Source organism: Castanea sativa, chromosome 9 (genome assembly GCF_040712315.1).
Source record: "Castanea sativa cultivar Marrone di Chiusa Pesio chromosome 9, ASM4071231v1".
NCBI lineage: Eukaryota > Viridiplantae > Streptophyta > Magnoliopsida > Fagales > Fagaceae > Castanea > Castanea sativa.
In genome coordinates, this window is record NC_134021.1 from 36,247,201 (window position 1) to 36,271,241 (window position 24,041).

The 24,041-nt window shown below is 33.7% G+C and overlaps 1 protein-coding gene across 1 annotated transcript; it reads right to left on the bottom strand.

Annotated features, from left to right (window-relative positions):
- Positions 1 to 6,116: 6,116 nt before the first annotated feature.
- On the bottom strand, positions 6,117 to 10,844 carry LOC142609512 (geraniol 8-hydroxylase-like). Its single transcript, XM_075781104.1, has 2 exons — positions 9,921 to 10,844; positions 6,117 to 6,936 (listed from the first exon to the last, which is right to left on the bottom strand). Exons 1-2 carry the CDS (start codon positions 10,797 to 10,799, stop codon positions 6,331 to 6,333), a joined length of 1,485 nt encoding a protein of 494 aa, XP_075637219.1. The 5' UTR covers positions 10,800 to 10,844; the 3' UTR covers positions 6,117 to 6,330.
- Positions 10,845 to 24,041: the final 13,197 nt, after the last annotated feature.

A 24,041-nucleotide genomic window follows, 5' to 3' on the forward strand; every position in this document is an offset into this window, starting at 1 on the left:
CGAAAGGCCAAGTAAGGAGCAAATGTGAAAGTTCAAGAGTCCATATATCTCGTGAGTAACTCATAACTTGGCCAACTCGCAAGATGACCCACTAGATACTCTAACTATTGGGATTTTAGGTGTGACTTTCATACCCTTCACCCACACTATATTTACATTTAGGGGCCGTTTGGTAACGTTGTTCTAGTAGCGTTATTTATTTTTTGGAAATACATGTGAATGAAAAAATGTGTGAAAATACGTGTAATATTGTTTAAAAACTGAAAAGTGTTGCTTAAACTATCATACCAAACGGCCCCTTATTATCCACAAATTTGTAAGGAGACTATCAAATAGAAAACCCCAGAGAGAGATTTTTACAACACCTACCTTTTAGAGAGAGCTACTCATTCTCAATAAATAATTCATTTGTAGTCTTTTTTTCCTTTCCTCTCTTCTCCCATTGTCAAACATTGAGAGAAGATTGTACCCAAACACATCCCACACCCATTTAAAGTGCAGAGAGTGTTTTGGAGCTTGGGAAGCATTGAGTTTTTGCCAAAATAAGCTAGTGAGGCTTGGCAAAGCAATTGGGCGGTATTACGAGATTCGAGAAGCTAGTAAAGACAAGACTCGATAAAGTCCATTGATGGCTGGAGCTTAGAGGGCTCAAGTACTTGGATAGAATAGGCTTTGAGGGTCTTTTTGACTAGTAAATCATTTCAGCCTGGAAGACTGCAGAGAGATTTTTACCTCAAGTTCTTTGGTTTTCTTCTCCGATAACACATCGCGGTATTATCTTGAGTTTGTGTCTCTTTTTCCTATGGCCCTTTACATTTTGCCCTGCACTTATATGTTCATCTATGCAATTGTTGAATTTTTTGATTAATTAATTTGCTAATTATGTATGTTACGTTCTAAGACCTTAGGAACTAATGTATTAGAACTTCAATATGCAATGTGTTGGCAAACCATAATCAAAACATAAAGTCTAAGTTTAGGATTGCTCAAAGTATGTTTAATTGTCAAATTGGAATTGAGTAATTGCAGAAATTATTGGACAAAATCTACAAGGCTCGATCAATCAAAAATTAGATTCAATCAATCGAGAATCATGTAGATTTAATTTTCTGTAGAATTTTCAATTCAGCCCAAGCTCGTTTGATGTGTAGGGTTTTATGTTTTACTTCACATATAAGAAGAAAAACCCTAGCTACATTCTAGAGATCTTTTAATGTGCTATGTGTTGAATCTCTTGTGAGATCTAAAGGTGTTTACCTTTATACAAACTTAGGGTTATCAAGCTCAACATTCATGTCAAGAACTTGGTGATCACTTCAGTTGCTGCAAAAAGAACTTAAAGAAGATCTGAAATCTTTGAGTGGATTCTCAAAATCACAAGTAGGAGAACTTGTGGCTGCAATAAATCAAGGAAAGAAGTAGTCGGTGGACTCGGAACTGTCACGTGGTCGTAGTAGTAAGTTTTCTACTCGATGTAGCAATAGGATGTTAGTGGTCTAAGTTCTATTGTACAAACTTCAATTCTTTTATAATGGATCTGTTTTATCTTGAGGATAGCTAAGTTAAATCATTCTCAGGTTTTTCCCTGGTTTGTTTTCTTGGATTATTATATCGTTGTGTTCTTTATATTTCTGCATTATTTACATGATATGATTTATATGTGTTAACCTAGAACTGAATAATTTATCTAAGTAATCACTTGGCTAAATAACTAAGTTAAACAACTTGTGTTAAGGGGTCTAAAAATGTACAACGTATATTCTGCATCAAGTTACGTTTAGATTAAAATTAATCAAATTGCAAGTAAAAATTAGGGGTCTTAACACTACAAAAAATGTGGACTTTTGCAGTGTTTGGTTTGCAGTGTTTTTAAAAAATGCTTCAAAAGATAGTGATATTGCAACATTTTCTTAAAACACCACTAAAAGAGATATATTGCAGCATTTATTAGAGTGACTATTGCTAATTTATTTGGATTTTGAAGCACTTTTCAAAAAGCTTCTATTAAAACGATACAATAGGGAACTTTTTTTTTTTTTTTGGCGTCAGAATTCCAAAACCTAAAATGGCACAAAAAATTTTCAAATCCCCAAAGCCCAAAAAAAAAAAACACTCCCAGTTTCACACTAAAAAAAAAAATCTTTAATCCCCCAAACCAAAAACACTCCCACATTAACATTTAAATAAATAAAATAAAAACAAAACCAAATTTCCAATCCCCTAATTCCAACAAACACTCCCACGTTCAAATTAAATATAAAAAAAAAAAAAAAAAAAAATCCCAAAACACTCCTACGTTCCCACCATACTTCCCAATCCTTTTTTTTTTTCTCCCAAAAAAAAAATCCTGATCCCTAATTTTACTCTCCCTAGTTTTTAATCCTAATCCCATCTTCCATTTTCTTCTCAAAAACAATTCTCATCTCTCACCAAAAAGAAAATCTCATCTTCCACCAAAGTTTTTCTCAAGCTTTGGCATACCCACAAACACCACATCACTGCCATTTCTCTCTCTCTCTCTCTCTCTCTCTCTCTCTCTCTCTCTCTCTCCTATTTTCTAATTATAAATTTTATTTTATATGTGAGAGATAACAACAAGTGCTCTATGATCTGTCACCCTCTCTCCCTATTTTTGGTTGTTTTAATTTTGTTGAGTGAGGTAAAGTTTATTTATTTATTGCACAATTAGGAAATTGTGTGTGTGTTTTTGGAAGTGAGCTTTGTGGGTAACTAGGTTTATTGATTTTATTTTGTAGTTTCACTTCATGCTTTTAAATTGATATTCAATTTTTTAATATTTTTAAAAATAATATGTTATTTGAAGTAAATAGCGGTTAGTGGCCTTGTGGTAATTGGGATTTATGACAAAAAGTGATTGGTGAAATTTGTATGGTAGGATTTCAGTTTACCTACTAAGGTAGGATTCTTTCATAAGTTTCATGATTTATGTTGGAGTTGTTGTGATGAAGGAATTATAAACTTTTTAAATGACTTTATTCATTTCTATTATTGTAATCTGTATTGCGGGTAAGAAACATAAGTAGTAGGGATGCGTACGAGCGAACGCTCGTCCATGCATATGCATCTCCACCAACATGTGCACGCATGTTCAATCTAGAAACCAGGATTTGTCAATTTTCTTTTCCTTTCTATTTTGCTTAGTTTTAATACATGTTTTAGGTTCTGTTTAGGTCAATTTACACATGATTTGGTCTAGCGTTAGTAGTATAATATGTTTCACATGCTTTGAGTGTTTAATTAAAGATTAGGTTTTGTGTGCAAGATGAATAACATGAACATGCATAGTCACATGATCATGGATTAATGCAGTAAGATAAGTGAGGTAAGTCATGCATAATCACATGAACATGCATTCGAATTGGATGATGAACATAGTTGATTGTGATGAATATGAGATGCTTGGTTGATGTTGTCTGTATATGATATGCTTGTTGCCTTGAATGTTCACTGCCTTGATGATAATTGGAGTTATGAGCTTGCTTGGGGTGTGCACATGCTAGATGAATAGTAGATACTATGCCTAGATGTATGTTAGGATGTGATGAGATGGATGATGAATATGAAATGTATGTTTTGCCATGTTTAGATGAATGCTAAGTTGGGTGCTAGATGCATGTTAGGGTAGGCTTAGTGCGCACGTGTGTGTATAGAATAACTTATTAAAGGACCATTTGATGGAATTAGGATATGTAACACAATGAGCGAATGTCGATCCATGGGTTAGATGGGATTGGGTTTCTAATACCTTCTTATCTCCGTACTCAAACTCTGGACACATGCTTTTGTAAGATCAGCCTTTCACATAAGGGCACTATTAGGGCCAGCCTTAGGCCTAGGCCAATCAGGCCATTGCCTAGGGCCTTCTACTAGGAAAAGGTCCCAAATTTAAGGGGAAATTTTTTTTAATAGATATTTTTGGGAGATATTAAAAAGAATTAGTTTACATTTTTTTTTTCACCATTAAGATCCAAAGAATTAAGTAATGCTAGAGATAGAGATAAGACAAATTTAAATAAATAGGTCTTACAAATAGATTGTTACTAATCACAAGTAACTCAATTAGAAAAATATTAAAAATACTATAAATTTTACGATATAACTTTTATTTATTCATTTTTTATACAAGATAAAAATTCTACTCTAACCTAATCTAAGTGTATACATATGTGAAGCTCACTCTTAGAGACTTGAATTCTAACATTTGCCCCCCCCACCTCACAAGCACTTATACTCGTGAAGTGACAACTGCGCCAAGTGTGTGCGATGGTTTACATAACTTTTATAATTTGATGTGACAATAAATATAATAAGTGGACTTCAACAAACTATTGAATGCATTTTTAATGAATTTTTATAATTGGTGATATATCTTTGTAATTCTCATGTTATAAATTTTATAATATCTTTAGCATTTTTGTAAATCTCATGTCACTAATCACATCCATTACAACAACAGTTTGTAGTAAAATTTGTTATAATTTTAGCATTTTGTAAAAAAAAGAAATCATATTAAAAAGTAAAAAGAATAGATTTAAAAAAATATATATTATATAAAATGCTAGTTAAATATCATTTAAGTGATAACATAAAAGCCTCATTTGAAGATTTCGTCTTAGACCTCCAAAACGTTTGGGCCAGCCCTGAGCATGATATTAATGTTTTTCTAGACCTAATCTAGGTGGTAACTCCATTTTTCACCCTCCACTAGGTCCACTTGGCCAAGACATATTCTCCCATGGGACCACCATCGCTAGGGGGCGCTTGCACCCATAGACTGCTTCTGGTATTTGATGAATTTAATTCTAATGCAATTTGGGTGTGTTGAATGCATAGTATATGGTTCTTGAGAAAATGAAGGAAAATAAAATAATATCTAGATGTAAAGAGTGTATTGGACCAATGATTTTCGTCTACATTTTTTTTTTTCAATTTTGTAATTGATTAGTTGCATTGAACTGGTGTTGTCGACCGCACCGAGTAGATACCGGTTCCCTCCCTTTTGTAGGTGTAGTGTGTAGTGGTTAGGCTGAAGTGAAAACCGACCATATAAGATGTGTCCAAAAAATGTCTCTTAGTACATCTGGAAAGGGAGAACCTTTCAACAAAGAAGTACTAAAATTCAAAGTACTTTAGATGTAGGGAATTAAGCAGATACTAGCTCTTTATAAAACTGGAAAGAGTACAACACCATGTGGGGACCGAAGTGGCAAATTGAAATTCAAGTGGATTGTACCCCTGAAGTACTAAATAATTACTTAAGATTGTTGACTGAGATTGAGATTTCCCTTTTTCTCTATACAAACTGCCTCTATATATTCCTTTCTGTTCAGATTCTCTCTTCCTGGAATGCATAAAATTTCCATGTGATGTTCTTTAAACTTTAAAGTTCTTTAAATTCAACCATGTGTTTAAATCATTTTGGTTGAATTTAATTATCTTGGAAGGTAACATTGCATTAGTCAAGACAGTCATCTGATTTAATTTAACTGGGAAATTTAATACAATGGAAGATATTGTGTCAATGGCAAATGACCTCTGTGATATTCATGTTTTGTCTGGTGCTCTAGAGAATTAATTAAGACTTCTCATGAAAAGGAAAAATGGGTCCTTGCGTTGAATTTTGATGGTGGCTTTTGGAAGACAGCCTCTCACAGTCCCACTAAGGATAAGTGCCTGATGTGGAAAATGATGTATGTTGTTGTTCTTAGTAACTATCATCACATGGCTGAACTTGTTTACTGTTGTGGTTTGATCTTCAGTCTTCTTTGGGGGCATGGTTTGACAGTACCTTGACGCCACTGCAATTGAAAGATTTCCTGTCTTCCCAAGCAAGATTACAAAGTTTTCACTTTTCAGCTCTGGAAGCATATAGTTTGACAAGTCCTTGACATAACGAGATTGAGAAATGAGAAATTATTTACTTTTACGGGAAAAATCCTCTCTCCCAGTTTCCCCTAATATGAGGTATGAGTCCTAATAGTAGATAATTTCTTCGCGGGGAGATTATGGTTTTCATCTTTGAATTTAACCAAGTATAAAGGTATCAAAAACCTACCACATCCATGAGCATTAACAAGATTCTGGACACATAAATATACATTATTGAGCACATAGGCTTTCATATACTGATCAAGATATTAGTACAGAGCTTATTAGGTGATCAAATTTTTTTATCCTAGTCCGAACGTTGCACAAAGGAATCAATCCTTTGGGCACAGAACACTGTAAAAAAACCAACGTGGAGGCAAAAGAAAAAGGGGCATAAAGTACATGGTAATATGCAAACTCCATTAATTAAAATCCATTCCTTTACTCCACAAAAGGAACGGCACAAAGAGAATTAGCCTTCTTCAAAGTGATTCCAAATTGCTCAGACATGTCAAGGTTCTCTGGGGTGATTCCCTCGGGAAGTTTCCAATTGAATGAATGCAAAATTGAACCCAGCATTAGGATAACCATTCTTTGAGCAAGTGGTAAGCCAGGGCAAATTCTTCTACCAGCACCAAATGGAATGTACTCAAAATCCCTTCCTTTGAAATCTACGTTGGATCCTACAAACCTTTCAGGCTCAAATGACAAAGGGTCAATCCAATATTTGGGATTTCTACCAATAGACCATGCATTTACTAGAACTTGGTTTCCTTTGTATATGGTGTAACCAGACACTTCAACATCGTTTCCAGCTATGTAAGGCAAGAGAAGTGGTGCAGGTGGGTGAAGCCGCAATGTCTCTTTCACAATTGCTTGGATATATGGAAGTCTATCAATGTCTGATTCTTTGATTTCACCGTGAGTACCAATCACTTGCAAAACTTCATCTCTTGCCTTTTGCAATGTTTTAGGCTTACGTAGAAGCTCTGCCATTGCCCATTCCGTAGTCAATCCAGATGTATCACTACCGGCGATAAACAAATCCTGTAAACATTTTCATGTGTGAGAAGTAGACTTGAAAATTGAGCACTACAACATGCATTAAGACTAAATAATATGGACAAAGTTTTACTTTACGTAACCGTTTATAAGATTGTTTAAATATACTCATGATTTATTAAATCATTTTAAAATATCATATAATTATTAAATATGCATTGTGGCTACAATTATATTATGTAATTTTTTTTTTAAATTTCATGTTATGAAACTTTCTTTTAAACCAATTTAAGTAAAAGTTTGTCCTATTTATGACCAATGGATACATTGGTTTAATAGTTGAAGTGGTTGATCAGTATTGTTGAACTATTATATATATATATGACAGTTGCGTATTCATACGTAAATGTCAGACATAATAATCACGAATAAAACAAAGGGCATTTAAAGAAGAGAACATGAGGCAAGATCTGTTTCAAGTTTTTATGATAAGGTCTATAGTTTTATTTTTTTAGGAAGATAAGGTCTATAGTTGAATTGGTCATTTAGCATCAATATTAGTCATTCCATCATGCTAGTTACCGCCCATTTTTTCATTCAAGAATTGGTATCTTGAATGTCATAATAACACCTATTTGTTAGCTAATGCTGACCAGAGCCCATTAATATATATATATATATAATGTAAACATATATTAAAAATTAATAAATATTCAATTATGAATTATAATTTACTAGCTTATACAAATAAGTTGCGTGTATTATTATTATTATTATTATTATGCAGATTGTTGGCTTTAACCACAACCCAACAAAAGGCATGAAAATATCTAGGAGAGATGATAGGGATGATATTTTTTATTTTGAATCAAACTTTCTTCCTATTCAGCAAAAAAAAAAAAAAATCAAACTTTGTGTCCCATCCCATGGTTAAAAATCAAACTTTGTGTCCCATCCCATGGTTAAAAAAATTAAACAGGTAACAGGCACAACAGCTGGCTAAAAAGCCAATAATTGACTTCTAGAAGTGGGCCCCAGGGTTTTCAAAGGATCCAACTGTCAAGTGACACGACAACAACAGCCCTAAAGCCAAAGGCGAGTACCACACAGCCCCTAAAATCTCCCCTGTTTGGCCAAATGACTTTTGAGTCATGTTCCAAACCAATACCAAAAGTCTTGGAAAACATTGTGGGTAACCACTTTTTTTCACAATTTCTTTGGTGGGTGTTAGTCACAGGAGTGTTTCAAGGAGTTATTGTAAGACTGGGTCGGCTTGGATACAGCTTTACTTTTTAGTTTAATTAAAAAATTTTAAAAAAATACGTGTATCATGTGATCTACTTTTAATTAAAATTTTTTAAAAATATATATAAACAGTAATTACACAGTATATAAACAGTGATTATACAGTATGTCTGCACAGGATGTGCACAATAATTTGTCCCTTGAAAAATGAGACGTGCAGCAGGAGAAAAAAAAAAAAAAAAAAAGCTGAACGCGTTCAGCCCGCACCTATGTCATTTTTCACGGTTACAGCTTATAATGGGTTAATTATTACTTTTATATGAATTTTTCTTTCTTTTTTTTTTTTACAATTCACAATCAGCCAAATAAAAGAATTGTGAAAAATGATGTGATCTTAGAATAATTATATTTTTAAGTGATAAACTTATATGTAAATAATATAATTCAATTATGAATTGAAATATAAATAAGTTGTGACAAAGTGCATGTATGAACAAATGTGTGATTCTAGAATAACTTTTCTATTAGTTGAAGTTATAATTTGACAATTAAGTTTTGTCTTTTTTAATAATTTATAGAAAAGTTTTTAATTGTTTACAAATCTTCAGCCTAAGGACTCTAATCTTCTGTCTAATTTTTGAAGATGTTATCACGTGTAGACCTTTACAAAATTAGATATTGTAATTAGTAATTCTTAACGTCAATTACAGTTCAGACAACGACTTCCTTATGGGCATGATGACATGCTTGTGGCCCCCAACTTCTTATCTCTTTTTTCCTGGTCATTCAATGAATAACAAAGGAGTTCAAATCCTATAAATAAATAAAAAAGAAGTCTTGGGTGCAGTTGGGTGGCTGTGGCTTTATTGTCTCAATAATGATGGTTTAGGCTATTGGTGATCATTAGGTTCTGGGTAAGAAAGAACTTTAAAGAGATTCAAATCAAGAATGTCACTCAACCTTACCTTCCGTGATCCTTTAGGGAATGTTTGGCAAGTTAGTTAAAACTTCAAACACAACACTACACATTTTAAACAACATTACACATATTTTGACATATTTTTTCACCTACACATATATCAAAAACACTCAAATAACATAATTTAAATTACTCTCTCAAACACCGTCTTATTTTACTTTATTCTTTTTAATAACTTTTATGATGATTTTCATGCTAAAAAGATCGATACTTAATATTATAATTTGCTTTTATATCATAGTGTAAGTTGTACTTTCTTTTTTTGAGGGGAAGTGTAAGTTGTACTTTGCATGAAAAACATAGCAATATAATATGTTCGGCAGATTTGAAAATATTACATATTGATTGTCACACCAGCTGGGCCAACTCTCGAGCCAATGACAACGAGGGTTATGTACCCCGATGCAATTTGCAAGATGGGATCTAATCAATAGGGACTTATCAGTTTTCAATTCAGAAAATGCTAAAGATTTCTATTCACTACAACACTCCGACACCATACAGCGACCCAAGAGTAACTATCTTAAGTTAAATCATTTTTAAATACGTGTTGTATTCTGTCTCATTTACAAATCAAATCCTTAACTAAATTAAAAAATTTGTCGACACAATAATTTTTGTGCATGCGACAGATTCCGAGTAATTAGTAATTACCATAAGAAAGTTATACAGTTATAATTTATATTAAAAAAAAAGTCAAAGATAACAACTGATAATTATATATTTATATATATATGATAAATCTAAGAAAGTTGTTTTTTTTTTTTTTTTGGCTGAATCTAAGAAAGTTGTATTAAATTCTTACCAGAATCAGGGGCTTGATGGTCTCAATACTAAAGTCAGACCCATCTTCTTGCATCTGATCAAGAAGCACATCCAAGAAATCACCATGTCTTGTTGTCTTATCAGTCTCTCTGTGTTTCAGACGCTCAGCAATGATGTCATCAAATATCTCATGCATCCTCTTATAGGAAACCTGAACATGGCGTCTCACACCTTGTAAATCGAACCTCTTCAGCATCGGAAAGTAATCCGAAACGTTAGGCTTCCCAGCATCCATCATAATCCTCCAAACAAGTTCCTTGAATTCCTGAGCTGATTCAAAATCTGGGTCCACTATATCCACCGAGAAAATAGTGTTTGATATAAGATTCAACGTGGTAGCAAAAGCTAAGGACCCAATATCAACTGGGGTACCCTTATATTTGTTTATGTGAGCTATGAGTTGGTGCACTTTCTTGTGACGAAAGTGTTGTAACAAGTCAAGGCGTTGAGAAGTGAACATTTGGGTGCTACATATGCGTCTACGGTTGCGCCACCTGTGGTTACCGGGGACCCAAGCAAGAGTGCCTTCTGGGTGTGGTTGAGTGGCTACTGAGTCAGGGACAGGTCGGTTAGAAAAGGTTTGGTCATGGGTGTGAAGGATTTCTTTGGTGGTTTCAGCAGAGGAAGCAACTATGGTGGTGACAGAGCCAAATTTGAGAGTCATTAAGGGACCAAACTCTTTAGCCATTGCGGAGAGAGTTTCATGGGGTCTAGGACCAAGTTGGTGAAGGTTACCAATGATAGGGAGGCCATTTGGGCCTGGTGGGAGGTTTTTGGTGTTGGATTTGCGAAGAAATTTGGGTCGGATAAAGAACAAGATGAGAGTAATGCAGAATAGGAAGACATGTATTGCTTCCATTTCTGTGTTTGTGTGTCAGTGAGTGGCTATGTGTTTTCATGAAAGTTGCTAGACATTATATAGAAGGTAGCGTGTGATGATAGCAAGGACTTGGTCCAATAAGACTGGGAAAAAAGGGTTTATTTTTATTTATATTTTTAATTGAAATAAAAAAGAAAATTGTTTATTTAGGCCGAAGGAACAAGATTTTTTTTTTGGGGCAAAATATGGATTTAAAAATTATTACTTTTTTTTTGTTTGCTAAATATTACTTTCTTATCTGTACTCATGAAAACCAACCCAAAATATAAAGAAAAAAATAATAATAATACTATAATATGAAAGGCACAAGGGCCATAGGCATGGAATTGGGGACATTGGATGATGCACCTCACGCATGGCACTATGGCAGCCAGGTGTATTTGTTTTAGGTTTTTTTTTTTTTGAAATATTGATTAGCATCTAATTTAACCCCTTTTTATTTTGGAATAAATCTCTACCTAAAAATAAAAAATAAAAACCTTTCAATCCTTTTAAGTGGAGGGTAGTCTAAAAAAATAAGCTTCAAACTTAATTAATTTTGATTCATTTAGTTTTTTTTTTTTTTAGAATACTAAATATTTTTAACACACACATGGAGAGAGAAAATAATATTTTTTAAAGAAACTTACACAATAGCTAGATCTATTCATTTTATAGGCCTCATCTTGCTTAAAAGGCATTGGTGTAATGAACTCAATTCTATGGTTGGTCTCTCCCAAGCAAAATTATGATAAAATAAAATGCAGAATTTCTTTGTTTTTTCTTAAGAGGGAAAAAAGCCGTGGTAAATATCAAAGTTTTTTCAAATAAAAAATTAATAATTTTAATACCTAGATTTTTTTTTTAAAGTTCCAGATGATGTGATTTTAACTGTTGAAGAATTAAATAATATGATATATGAAGTAATTTTAAACCTTATACTATTCTTCAGGATGACTTAAAGTTAATATCAAGGACTATCAAGTCCTTGTAATGTCCGATTCCAGAGATACTAAAAAAATAATAACAATAGGCATTAAAATTTTGATTAAGAACAAAAATGTGCCGAAAGATTTCGATTAGAATAAAAGAATTTATTCTTCCCCTGGACCCATAAAACAACATAATGTTCAAGTTAACAAAACTTATTTAGCAAAAAACAAAAAGAACATATTTGAAAATTTGTAGGCATTTTCCATACATATATGTGTGTGTGTGTTTTAAAATGAAGGAAAATTGGACTGCAAAGTACATCTTGTGAAAAAAAAAAAAAAAAAAAAGAAAGCATTTAAAATAATATCGGAGATTCATATAAAATGAGTAAAAATGTGAAAGACCACTTGTTTTGTGGCGGTCAGGCAGGAGATGCATGTCCAAGGAAGAGGGAGAAGAAACAAGAAAACGACTTAAGACCGAAAGAAAAGGCAAAAGACCACTTGCGGTAGAGATCGAGAAAAAGACAAAAGACAAAAGACCACTTGTGGGTTGTGACTGAGAGAGAAAGGGGTAAGGCTTCGAGAAAGGGGTTGTGGAAATTTTTTTGTTGTTGTTTTTTATGGGAAGGTGTACCTAGTCGACCGCTGTTCTCCAAGAAAGAGTTCAATTAAAGCACACCTTCGTCAGTGGTGGCACCGCCGCCAGGTGGTATCAGGACCACCCACTTGAAAAAAAAAAAATTATATATAATAATTTAATTTTTTTTATTTATTTACCTTTAAAAACAATTTGGGACCACTTTAAATTTTTTTATGTTAATAAAATTAAATTTTGGTCCATAATTTGAGTAACTTAATAATATATTGAGATCTTTTAAGTAAAAAGAAAAAACTCAAAAAAAAAAAATATTTGAACTAAAATCTGAAAAAAAAAAATTGAAAATTGTGTTATATTGAGCTGTGTACTTAGTCGAAGGAATCAAGTCATTGCCAAATACAACACAATTTTCAACATTTTATTATTTTTTATTACAATATTATTTTTTCTTACCAAACATATATTACTTACTTATCATTTTTAATTATTTTTTCTTATTTATTCTTTACCACACACATCTTTTGTCTCCTCGATTTTTACACTTCATACTTTTAAATTTTATCACATCTTCATCTACACTTTTATATTTACGTTTTGCCTTCCTCCTTGTTCATAATTTTTGTGTCTTCTACCAGTACCAGTATAGCAGTGTCTCTTCTCAAATTTTGAGTCTCGAATTTCTCAATATGATTTTTTTAGCTGTACAGGTACCTTTGTTCATTTCTTTTCTTTTCATTTTCTTTTCTTCCTTTTGAGTTTTTTGGTTTACGGAATGCAAATTTGTTTTGATTTTAAGAACAAATTTTTTTTAAAGCACAAACTTTATGTCGGCCGAATCTTGAATTTCAACTGGTATTTACCGAAGCACCCCCTAAACACTTGAAATAGACTAAAATGACCCGAATTTTTTTTCGAAGGGGAATAGGGTGGGTTACTATTCCGGTTTGTTTACTGGCACGGTATTTTTTGGCTGTTACGGTCGGAACGAAATGAAATTAATAATATTGAATCAAACTTAATTATCTAAAGGCTAAAAAGAACTAAATTGTGTAATTTATGTTTCCTAAGGAATATTCTAAACAAAATTCCTGGAACTGCCAATGAACTTTGTTCTATTATCTACTCAACTTCATTTTCTTATCTACTTTTTTGGCAAACTTTTATTGAATTCAATAAATACAAAAGTCATCCATCCTAATTATAGAATAGAAGCTGGGCTCATATCAATTTACGAAGTACTATCTTTTAACTTATAAATAATGAGTTTGATTTTTGGTCAAATCTACTTTTGAGTAATGAGTTTGATTTATGGATGTGAAATATTTTGATGTGATTTTTTCTAGTTATGAATATATTATATACTAGTCACTAACTCATGCGATACACGAAAAAGTTATTATAGGTAAGATTCAAAAAATAATGTCACGCACTTTTACATAAGGTGTCAAAAAGATCATTGAACTAATTTTTATTTTATTTTATAATTTTGGTGACCATTGCCTACTCGAAATATTAAAATCAATATTTTGAAGAAAAAAAAAATTCAAATTTAACAATTATAAACAAATTAAGTGAGGAAATTCCTTTTGATAAATAATTATTAATAAAATTTGCTATGGATGGTAGTTGAAGCAGAATTCATTCAATGTGTTATAATCGTTTACATCACCTCATAAGTAACATTGCTTCATAGTCCATGTGTGCACACCAAACCGTTAGTGAACTTCTATCTTTGAAAACCCACAATATCAAACTACAATTCCCAATCTTCCAAAAAATCCGTAGTAAAAAGAGGCAACAATAAAAATCATTTAAGCCTACAATATATTAAATGTAAACTGATATCAACAGAAAAGAAGGATAAAGAGAGATAAAAAAAAATGAGTTTAAAAACCCAAACAAGCTCATGAAAGTAATTCAAACACTAATCCACTAAGTTATTCTGAGGAGTATATATATTTGGAGATAGGAAGAGCCTAACGAAGAGAGAGAATTGGAGGCTTGGCAATGAAGGCAACTTTAATGACCTGTTTGGATGTTTAAAAAAAGAGGGGGAGTAGAGTAAAGGGAAGGAAAGTAATTCAATTACCTTGTTTGGAAGTTTTTTAAGGAAGGAGGGGGAGGGGTTTGGAGGGGTTTCAACTACCTCTAACCCCTCATTTTTAATTCTCCCAAATTGGAGAGATTTGGAGGGAGAGTAGAGTAAATAAATTATTAATCAAATGAATTTTCTAATTTACCCTTTCTAAGTTTACAAAAGTACAAACCAAAAAATTAACATAAATCCTTCTTTTCTTTTCCTCAGTAACTACTAATTAAAAACATTACTTTTTTCAGTAACCAAACTGACTATCAATTATTTGACTTTCAAAACTTTTCAAAGCATATTCTCAGGAATCAAACACAGTAATAGGTCCAGGTCATATTTATGAAATGGCAAAGTACAGGTTTTCCATTACATATTTATGAAATGGCTGTTGTGCTTTTTGATTGGTTTGATCTTCAATCTAATCGGTTTCTACAACAATCTCACCGTCGAAAATTTTCAACTAACCCATCGGCCAACTCACCAACCACTCAATGTTACATTGCTCTCTCCTATATATAAATAAGCCAATTTTTGGTGAACCATCTCAGGAATATTATGACTCTCACAAAGATTGAAAATTTCTGCAACAGTATTTTTTTTCTATTTTTTGTCTCATTGTTTTTCATCTCTAGCCATTTCACGCATTGTTGATCAGTTTCATCGTCACCTCTAACATGATGTTGGAGAGCAGGTCAATTTTATTTTATTTTATTTTTTTCTTTTGATTCGATTTTGTTTGGTTTGATGGAAACTGTACAAATTTTCCCGAGAAAAAAAAACTGATAACTTGAATTAATATTGACATAGAATGTTATCGGAAATTGAGTTTTTATGCTCAGCTGAGTTATTGTTGAAATGTGGAAATTGAAGGGATTGGTGAAATGTGGTGCAAAATGTGGTGCAAGTATGAGATGGCATTTTCTTGGCATCCAAACAGCAAAAGAACAGATAAAAAAAAAAGATTTTGCTTTATTAATTAGATAAAAAAAGATTTTCAAATAGGTGTAAATTTGTCTATTTAAGTCATTTCCTTTTCTTTCCATCCTAATTTTTAAAATATCCAAACAAAAGGAAGGGTTAATTACTACCTTTCCCCTTACTAATTTTAAAAACATCCAACCAAGGTGGAGGATAACCATTCTCCTCTACTCTCCTCCCCTCTACTCTCCTCCCTCTCTAAACTTCCAAACAGGCCATAAGGGTTGAATCATATAAACCCAAATATTCTTTCAATGGCAAAGTTTAGGTTCAATGTCTAGTTATAATGGATTCGTCATAAAAAATTAGATGGATACACACAATTCAAAAGAATTAAAAAATCTAAGCCTGAATTTGGGATACCATTGAATAATGTCAACAATTATTTATTTAGGATTTTCAAATATTTATATATTTATTTTTTAGCAAAATACAAACCTAAATTATGAGATTAGAGACAGAAATTAAACACAGCAAAAGTTCCAATATAGTTTTTTTTTCTTATAACGATGCAATACAAATATACATGCTTGATATGCAAAAGGGATTTGTGTGATATGCACTTAGGCTCTGTTTCAGATCCGTTAATTTTGCTAAAACTGTAAATTTTTTGTTGAAAGTACTATTAATAAAGTTAAAAGTTAGATGTTTCTCAACAAAAAAAATGTTAAAAATTAGCTGAAAGAATATCGTAGATCCATAAATAGTAATAAAAATAAGCTAAATAATAAAATAAATTAGCAGAAATTAACCATGACAAACACTTTGCAAGAGAAGATAAAGAAGGGTTGTGTTAACCGACATTGTGATGTGCCCGTTAACAACAAAATTTTGAATAACTTTTTCAGTTTTTTGGCAGTTTTTTAATTTTTGGCAATTTATTTTATTTATTTTGATAATTTTTTTTCCTCTTTTCGAGTAATAACAGGAAAGAAAACGTTAACAAGCATATAAAGAAATTGATTTGCTTGGTTTTTTTTGGCAATTTGCTTGTTAACATTTCCCGATAAAGAAATAGAGCCACCAAACAACAATGAAAACATTAATTGCTATTTGACTTTGTCTAATATGCAGATGGTCATTGTACCATCAGCGTTTCTAACTTTCTATAGTTCTCATGATTAGTCATGAACTGCTTCAAAGAAATATTTGTTTATTGGGCGGCTCAAAATCGGTGAGGTTGGCTTCATTAGCTTGGTGGGTACGCTCTTAATGGTATAGTTTTCTACGTGTTTTTTTCTTTTTTTGATGTAATTTTATAGTCGGATTTTCAAAACTTGCTCGTAGGGTTTTAGTTAAAATTTTAAATAAATTAAAAAGGTAAAAATAATGTGTAAAATCGTGAAAGTAACAAAGTTGATGTGAAGTTTTTTAAAGTTAACGAAAAGTCATTGCTTTCAGTTTTATAATATTATATATATATATATATATATATTTAATTCTAATTTATTGTTGATAAAAAAAATGATGCTTTGTGATTTTCTTCATAAAAAATTATGCTTGCAGTAGATCTTGTCAATTTCTGAAAGAAACTTTCTTTGATTGCAAAGTTTGAAACAACATCTTCTCACCTGGACCCAGGTACCTCATTTGTTCTAACTATTGGTGCTTCTTCCAAACCCCTAGATGAACAAACTGTCTGGACAATGGAAGTGTAAGAAGATCATGAAAGCTTGTTAATGACATATATTACTAAGATGCTATAAAAAATAACATGAAAGTATGGAATAGAACATAGAACGAGATACAACAAACCGAAGGATATTATTATATTGAATAAGCTTTTTACAGGATTAGAAGACATAAACTGGGAAATATTACACAAAGTTTTCTAACTCTCTTTTTTCGTTCTAATTCTCTAACTCCAATTTTTCGACTCTGCTCCACTACAGAAACAAGAGGCCTATTTATAAGTAATAAATTACAAAAAATATATATATATATATATATATATATATATATATATTTTACATTCAGATGATAAGCTTCAAGATGAGAAGGCCGACTTGCTCTTGACATTTGTCCAAAATGAATGGGGGTCCTGGAACTGGAGTGACAATTGTCTTCCGGATGTAAGGATGCCAGTGCAAAAAATATTTGCTTCTAGATGTATTGCTGACAATAGATCATCATGTTGTGGAAAAAAGAATGAGAACCTGACTCAATAGGTGTAGGTGTAGCTTTAAAGAAATAGCTACGGAAGAATTATGAGAAAGAAAAGAAAGAAGTGCCAAATAGTAACTTTGAAAAGTCAAAAATAATGGCTCTTGCCACCTTTTTTTTTTTTTTTTTTGAATATATATTTCTTATATATCTATCTTTAATCATCCCACCCATCTCTACCTTGAAATCATTCTTTATCAACATCTGCATCTGAGTCATGGTTACGGTAGTAAGGGTCATCAAAGCCAAATAAAGGATTAGGCATCTCCTAATGGTCTTCATGTGGCCATTGCTGTCTGCAAATATCTGCGTCGGCTGGTACTATGTCTGGTAAGATTCCCTGATTGAGAGATTCTGCCATTGTGAGGGAATAGTGACATGATATCCAAGACACGTCCATGTGTGTGTGAAGAGTACCATCAGCATTAGTCACCCAATGTATATCTGGAGGGTGGAAAATTCCTTCTACGTGAACATTATTTTTGGAGTTTAGCTTAGCTACTATATATGCAGAGGTAATTTTGCGACCAAAACGGGGGTGATCTATTCTGGGATACTTGAACCATTGGCCATCATGAGCATCATTTTTCAGAATTTTAGACCAGAATTTGCAAAAATATTTATTCTCACGAGGGAAAATGTATGAGTAGAATTTTGGTTCGAAATGGAGTCACAAGTGGCACTCGTTGAGTAAGTACCACATGTAGAGGTAGTGTATAACAGTCCATTTTGTTAGCCAAAATGCAAATGGAGTTTTTCATGGGTGCTCAATGTCTGGGAAAAGGGCAAGGAAATGGCGTTGGTATTGTTTGAGGTAATCATGGAGGACTCAAATGATTCTTTTAGATCTAGCTTGAAGGGTCAATGTCTTTATTTGGTCTTTTATTTCTGGAGGAAGTGCTTCTATCATGTTCATGATATCATTAGGGGCTGAAGTAGAAGGGCTTGAGGATGATGATGGATCTGTTATTGGGCATACACATCTGTTATTGTGGTATGAAGGACTGGAGGCTTTCTAGAAAGGTAATCAGTGATAAGGTTATCTGTACCTTTGATGTGTTTGACTTGGAAAGACGATTGTGAAAACCAATTTGACCATCTGAGTAACTGAGGATGTGGGAGCATTTTTCTTTTGAATTGGAGCATTTTTGGAAAAGAGGACATGTCCATTTCTACAAGAAAGTTGTGGCCAAGGAGGTGAAACTGGAACTTTTCAATGCCATGTTTGATTGCTAGGATTTCTTTGAATGTAGAATGGTAATGAAGCTCTGAAGGCTTAAATGCACCATTTTTATATCCACAAATATTTATTTTGCCATTTATTTCTTCAAAGAGAGCTGCTGCCCAATACTCATCACTTGCATCTGTCTATAGGACTCTTTTGCCTGTTCCTGGAAATTGCAAAGGAGAAGTTTTTCTGCTAATTTTTTCAATTGTTGAACTGTTTCTGTATGAACTGGATTCCATTCTGGGGGAGATTTTTTCAACAGTTTAGACAAACAATCCTTGTGTCTGGAGATTTTTGGGATGAAATCTGACATGTAGTTAACAATTCCAAAAAACTGTTGGATTTATTTGGTGCTAGTGAGCGTATCTGAAAATTCACTAAGAGAAACTGCTATGTGAGGCTGCAAAGTGTACTTTCCATCTGAAATGTTTACGCCCAAGAAGTCAATAGAAGATACTCCTATGACCATTTTCTTTTTTGAAAGCATTATCCCTTGAGCTTTTACTAAATTGTAGAATTCAGTAAGCAATTGTTCATGGAATTCATCATCTTTTGAAAATAGGAGGATATCATCTACATAGATTAATGCATTTGACAAAAGCGGTTGGAACAACGTTACCATTGCTTTTTGGAATTGAAATGGAGCATTTTTTAGGCCAAAAGGCATTACAGTCCATTGATAATGGTGATCTGGGATGCAAAATGCCGTCTTGTATCTTTCTTCTGGATGGATTCCTAATTGCAAGAATCCTGCTTTGAGATCAAACTTTGAAAATACTTTGGCATGGGAAAGACGTTGGAAAAGGGCAGTTTGTTCGTCTTTTAGTTATTATTTATAGTTTGCGTGTCTTCGTCCTTATTCTCTTTCCTTTACCCGTATCTTCCTTCTTCGTCCTTTAGTTTGTTCTTTGTCCTTTAGTTCCTTCTTCATCCTTTACTCACATAATTGGTATCAAAGCCTAGTCACGTAACCAGTTTCACTCTCCTTTGATCAGTATACTTTGATTATTGTCCTGATTAGTATGTTCTGTGATTTACAGTTGTCACAATAAGTGGATCCTCTGTATTCATCACATCAGAACATTGGATTTGATAATCAAGTAGAACATTAAGGGGTTGTTCTTAAAAAGTTTCAAAGAACCAATTTTTCATGAGTCATCTTGTGGACGTGAGCCTAGAAGTGGCGTTTTAGTCCTGTCAGACCTTAGGAAAATAGTTCTTCTTTTTAGAAACTATCATGGCTAGTTCATCCTCAGCAGTTACAGATACCATTACAACTACGTGTGATCTTTCCCTTCGTAAATCCACTGCAAATAGACTAGACTACTTGTATGAAATCTCCCATGTACCTGAAGATAGTAAAAATCCTATTACTGATTTCCCTATTGTAAATCCTTATACTGTCTTTGATAAACCTTAAAATACCTTCAAAAAATCCATTAAAATTTTTTTAGGTCCTTCTCATCCTTCTAGTGTAAAAGAATATGTCCAAATTTCTAAGTTTGACCAGTTCAACATTCCAACTAGTGAAAAAGAAAATTTTATCACTCTTGCCCTTCCCCGAGAGTTTGTAATTCCATAGCAAAAACAAGGTTACACTCACCTCCATTTTGGTGCAGTAAGACTGGCACTCACTTTTCATAAAAAAGTTTTTAGGTCCTTCTCATCCTTCTAGTGTAAAAGAATATATCCAAACTTCTAAGTTTGACCAGTTCAACATTCCAACTACTGAAAAAGAAAATTTTATCACCCTTGCCCTTCCTCGAGAGTTTGTAATTCCATGGCAAAAACAAGGTTACACTCACCTCCATTTTGGTGTAGTAAGACTGGCACTCACTTTTCATGGCAGAAAAGGACTCCCTATAGCTTCTAGAATTTCTCTTCTTGATTCTGGATTTTTGGAATACCATAATGCAGTTATAGGAACTGTCCAAACCACCCTCAATGCAGGAACAGACTTTGTCACCCTTTTCCCCAATTTTAACATGTCTCTTAAAGACCCTCACCTTTGTGATGCCCTTAAAGTCCAAGTTCAGATCACAGGAGCTTCACAAGTGCATGATACTTTTGCAGCCACACTCCATTATCAGCTTGCCTACAGACTCCAAAATCATGCTTTTGACATAGCTATACCAGAGATAGCCCAGTCTAATGATGCTTTTTTAATCCAAGTTGACCCAGGCATGACGCTTATGTGCACATTTATTCCAAGACAGTTGAATAAAGAGCAGATGACAAAACTCTTTCCAGAATCATGGATCACAAAATATGAGAATCTTCATCAAGCAGCCCAGCCAATCCAGTCCAAAACTCCTTTCTTCATCAGAGACGAAAATGGTGAAGTTGAAGTTAGGTTTATGGCAGCCACACCAGAAAAAGAAGAAGTGATAGTCTTTCCTACTCAAATGGCTATGATCCAACCAGTCTCATATGAAGGTCTTGAAGGTCTTCAAATTAAAGCATTTCGAGAAGATGGAAAACCTTACTATAAAGGAAAATCATCCTTCGACCATATATGGTGGGATGTTTGTGACTGTACTGATTGTCAAGAAGAAGAATTTGTTGAAGAAAACAGAAAAGGCGAAAGAAAAAGTTTTCCCAGCAGCTTCTTAAAGAAAGATATGAAGCAGGAGATCCAAAAGTTGACCTCCTTGGAGAACCCTCTGGAAAGTTTGACTACTATATCCTCTATCCCAAAACCAGAAAACAAAAAACTCCATCCCTTTCCCCATGCAGAGAAAATTATGATCAAAACCAACAAAACTAGAAACCACCACTAATTCCATATTACTAGAAAGTCCTCCCCCAAATACCAAAATGCAACCCAAGCCTCCCAGTTAAACCCATACACAAAAGATCTTACCTTGTTATATGTTTGACCATGCTTCACCCTCCTATTCACAAAATTTTCCTCCTCTTGAAAGTTTTGACCATCCACAAGCCAATGTTAAACATGTTTGGAAAATCAAAAACCCTGTCGGAACCAATCCAGATGGAACTAAAAAACAAGTCTCCTCAGCTAAAGCAGCTCTCAATTGGCAAGCAGAAAATGCTGTTTCACAAAACCAGGGCCTTTCAAAGATTCTTGATAATCAACAAAAGATGACTGAAGCAGTAACTCATACATTCTCATCTTAAAATTCTCTTATTGAAGATTTGAAGAAAAAAATACAGTCAGTTGAACAAGAATTGGAAACGATTGCCTCCACAGTAAAAGATTTGTCTGTCTCCTTTCCCCTCATTGGGTAAAAAGAAAAAGAAAAAAAAACAATTGTTGATGCAACTCTAGTCTATGGAAAATTCATAAAAGGCGGCTACTCAAGCTCTTCCAATGCAAGTCTACATGCCTTATCAGCCTCGTCAATCATTGTATAAAGATCTGTCCATACCTTTACCCTCACCATTCTCCCCAGTCTCTCCCTACCAGAACCTCCAACCACTAAACATGACACATCCTGCTCAAAATCCTTTTGAACCAAGTGGAATTTTTTCCAGCATAATATGCCCAACACCACCACTCCAACTAAAATCTCAAACCAGATCACAAAATGACCCTCCTCTCATCAAAAAAGACAAAGAACCATTATACCAACCATCAGATCCAACTATTGGTGCTTCTTCTAGACCCCCAAATATGAACATGTTGGCCATAAATTCTGATCCCCCAAACCCAATTTCATCATTTCTTAGAACTTTAACTCTTCAAGAATCAACAGAACCTTTTGTCCTCCCAGTCATTGATGACACAGATCTAGACTTGTTTGGCCTTGAATTAGATGAAGTATTTATGATAGAACCAAAGGTAGAAGAGGAAGAAGATGTCCTTTATCCTAAACAACCTCCACCACCACCACCAATATTCCCTACACCACCTTTCATCCCTGATCACCACACAAGATTAACCTACTCATCAACCATAAATTCAAAGCACTTGTTTACCATTGATAATAGTCCTTCTTCAAAACGGCATGATGAGATTTTCAACATGCATTCATGGTGTACAGCTGAACTCTAGGCCCCAAATGATACTGTTGCACAAATCATTGCCAAGTTTGTCGCCAGACTTACGGGAAGATTGAGACAATGGTGGATTAATCTTGGAGAATACAAGCAAAGACAAGCAGCTCAGTGTAACACTCTAGAAGATTTTTTCACAATCCTTCATAATGAATTCCTTGGTTCATTGACCCATTACACTGAAGTAGCAAGAGATGAATTCTTCTTGATGAAATATTGCTTTTTTGAAAGAAAAGATTTGGAAAAACATTTTGACAAAATGTCAAGTAGGTACTACTCCTTTAATGGAATGGATGATGTCAATTCCAAGCACACTTTCCTTAACTCTTTTCTAGAACCATTAGGTGATGAAACCCTCCGCATGATGATTCTTCAAAAAATCACCCAAAGCAAGCCTCCTTAGGAGAAATCTATCAGCATGTGCTCATTGCTCTTGAAAAACTCTACAATCAAAGAAAGTTTCTTTCGAAAATTGACAAGATTCACAGCAAGCTTAAAGACAATTGTAGAAGGAAAGATTTGTAGATTAAGTGCTATGACAAAACTTGTGCTTGTTCAACCAAGCGAAGAGATCATTTCAAAAAGTATTCTTAGAAGAAGAAACATCCTCAGCAGAAGAAAAAGCTTTTCAGAAAAAAGAAATGAAAGTTCCTTAGAAGAAAGCAGTTCAAAGGCAAAACTTCAAAAGTTTGTTTTGTATGTAGAAGACCTGGCCATTTTGCAAAAAAAATGTCCAAAAAGAGAAAAAGCAGCAAAGCTTTTGGAGCAATCCCAAATTCATGCAGACGACACCCCATTTTCAGATGTTGAATCACTCTTTTAATTGGATGATGATTACTCTCCCCAAGCCTTGGCAGTCATGGCCTATTCAACCTCAGAAGATGAGTCAGATTCAAACAATACTGATGATTCAGACCCAGAAATCCAAACCATATACACATCCTAGCCTCTTATAGCCCCACTAACTGGCCCCACACCAATAGCTCAAGTTCACATCCTCCTTGATACTTATTCCAGACCCATCCCAGTAATAGCTTTGTTTGTAACAGGAGCAGCAGCAACAATCCTCCATCCTAAGATTTTATCCAAAAACTTTTGGTTACTCCATCATTAGATGTTCAGAGCAGCCAATGGAGAAACATTTCTGATTACCTAGAAAAGTGAACCCATTCACATTCGAATTTTTCCAAACCTTATCATTAGACACCAAGTCCTTGGATCCCCACTCACAGGT

Bases quoted from the DNA above. Each gene is read 5' to 3' on its own strand.
- LOC142609512 (XM_075781104.1), bottom strand. From the start codon at position 10,799: ATGGAAGCAATACATGTCTTCCTATTCTGCATTACTCTCATCTTGTTC. The intron at 6,937-9,920 runs GTAAGAATTTAA...AAATGTTTACAG, and splicing joins CCATCAAGCCCCTGATTCTG to GATTTGTTTATCGCCGGTAG.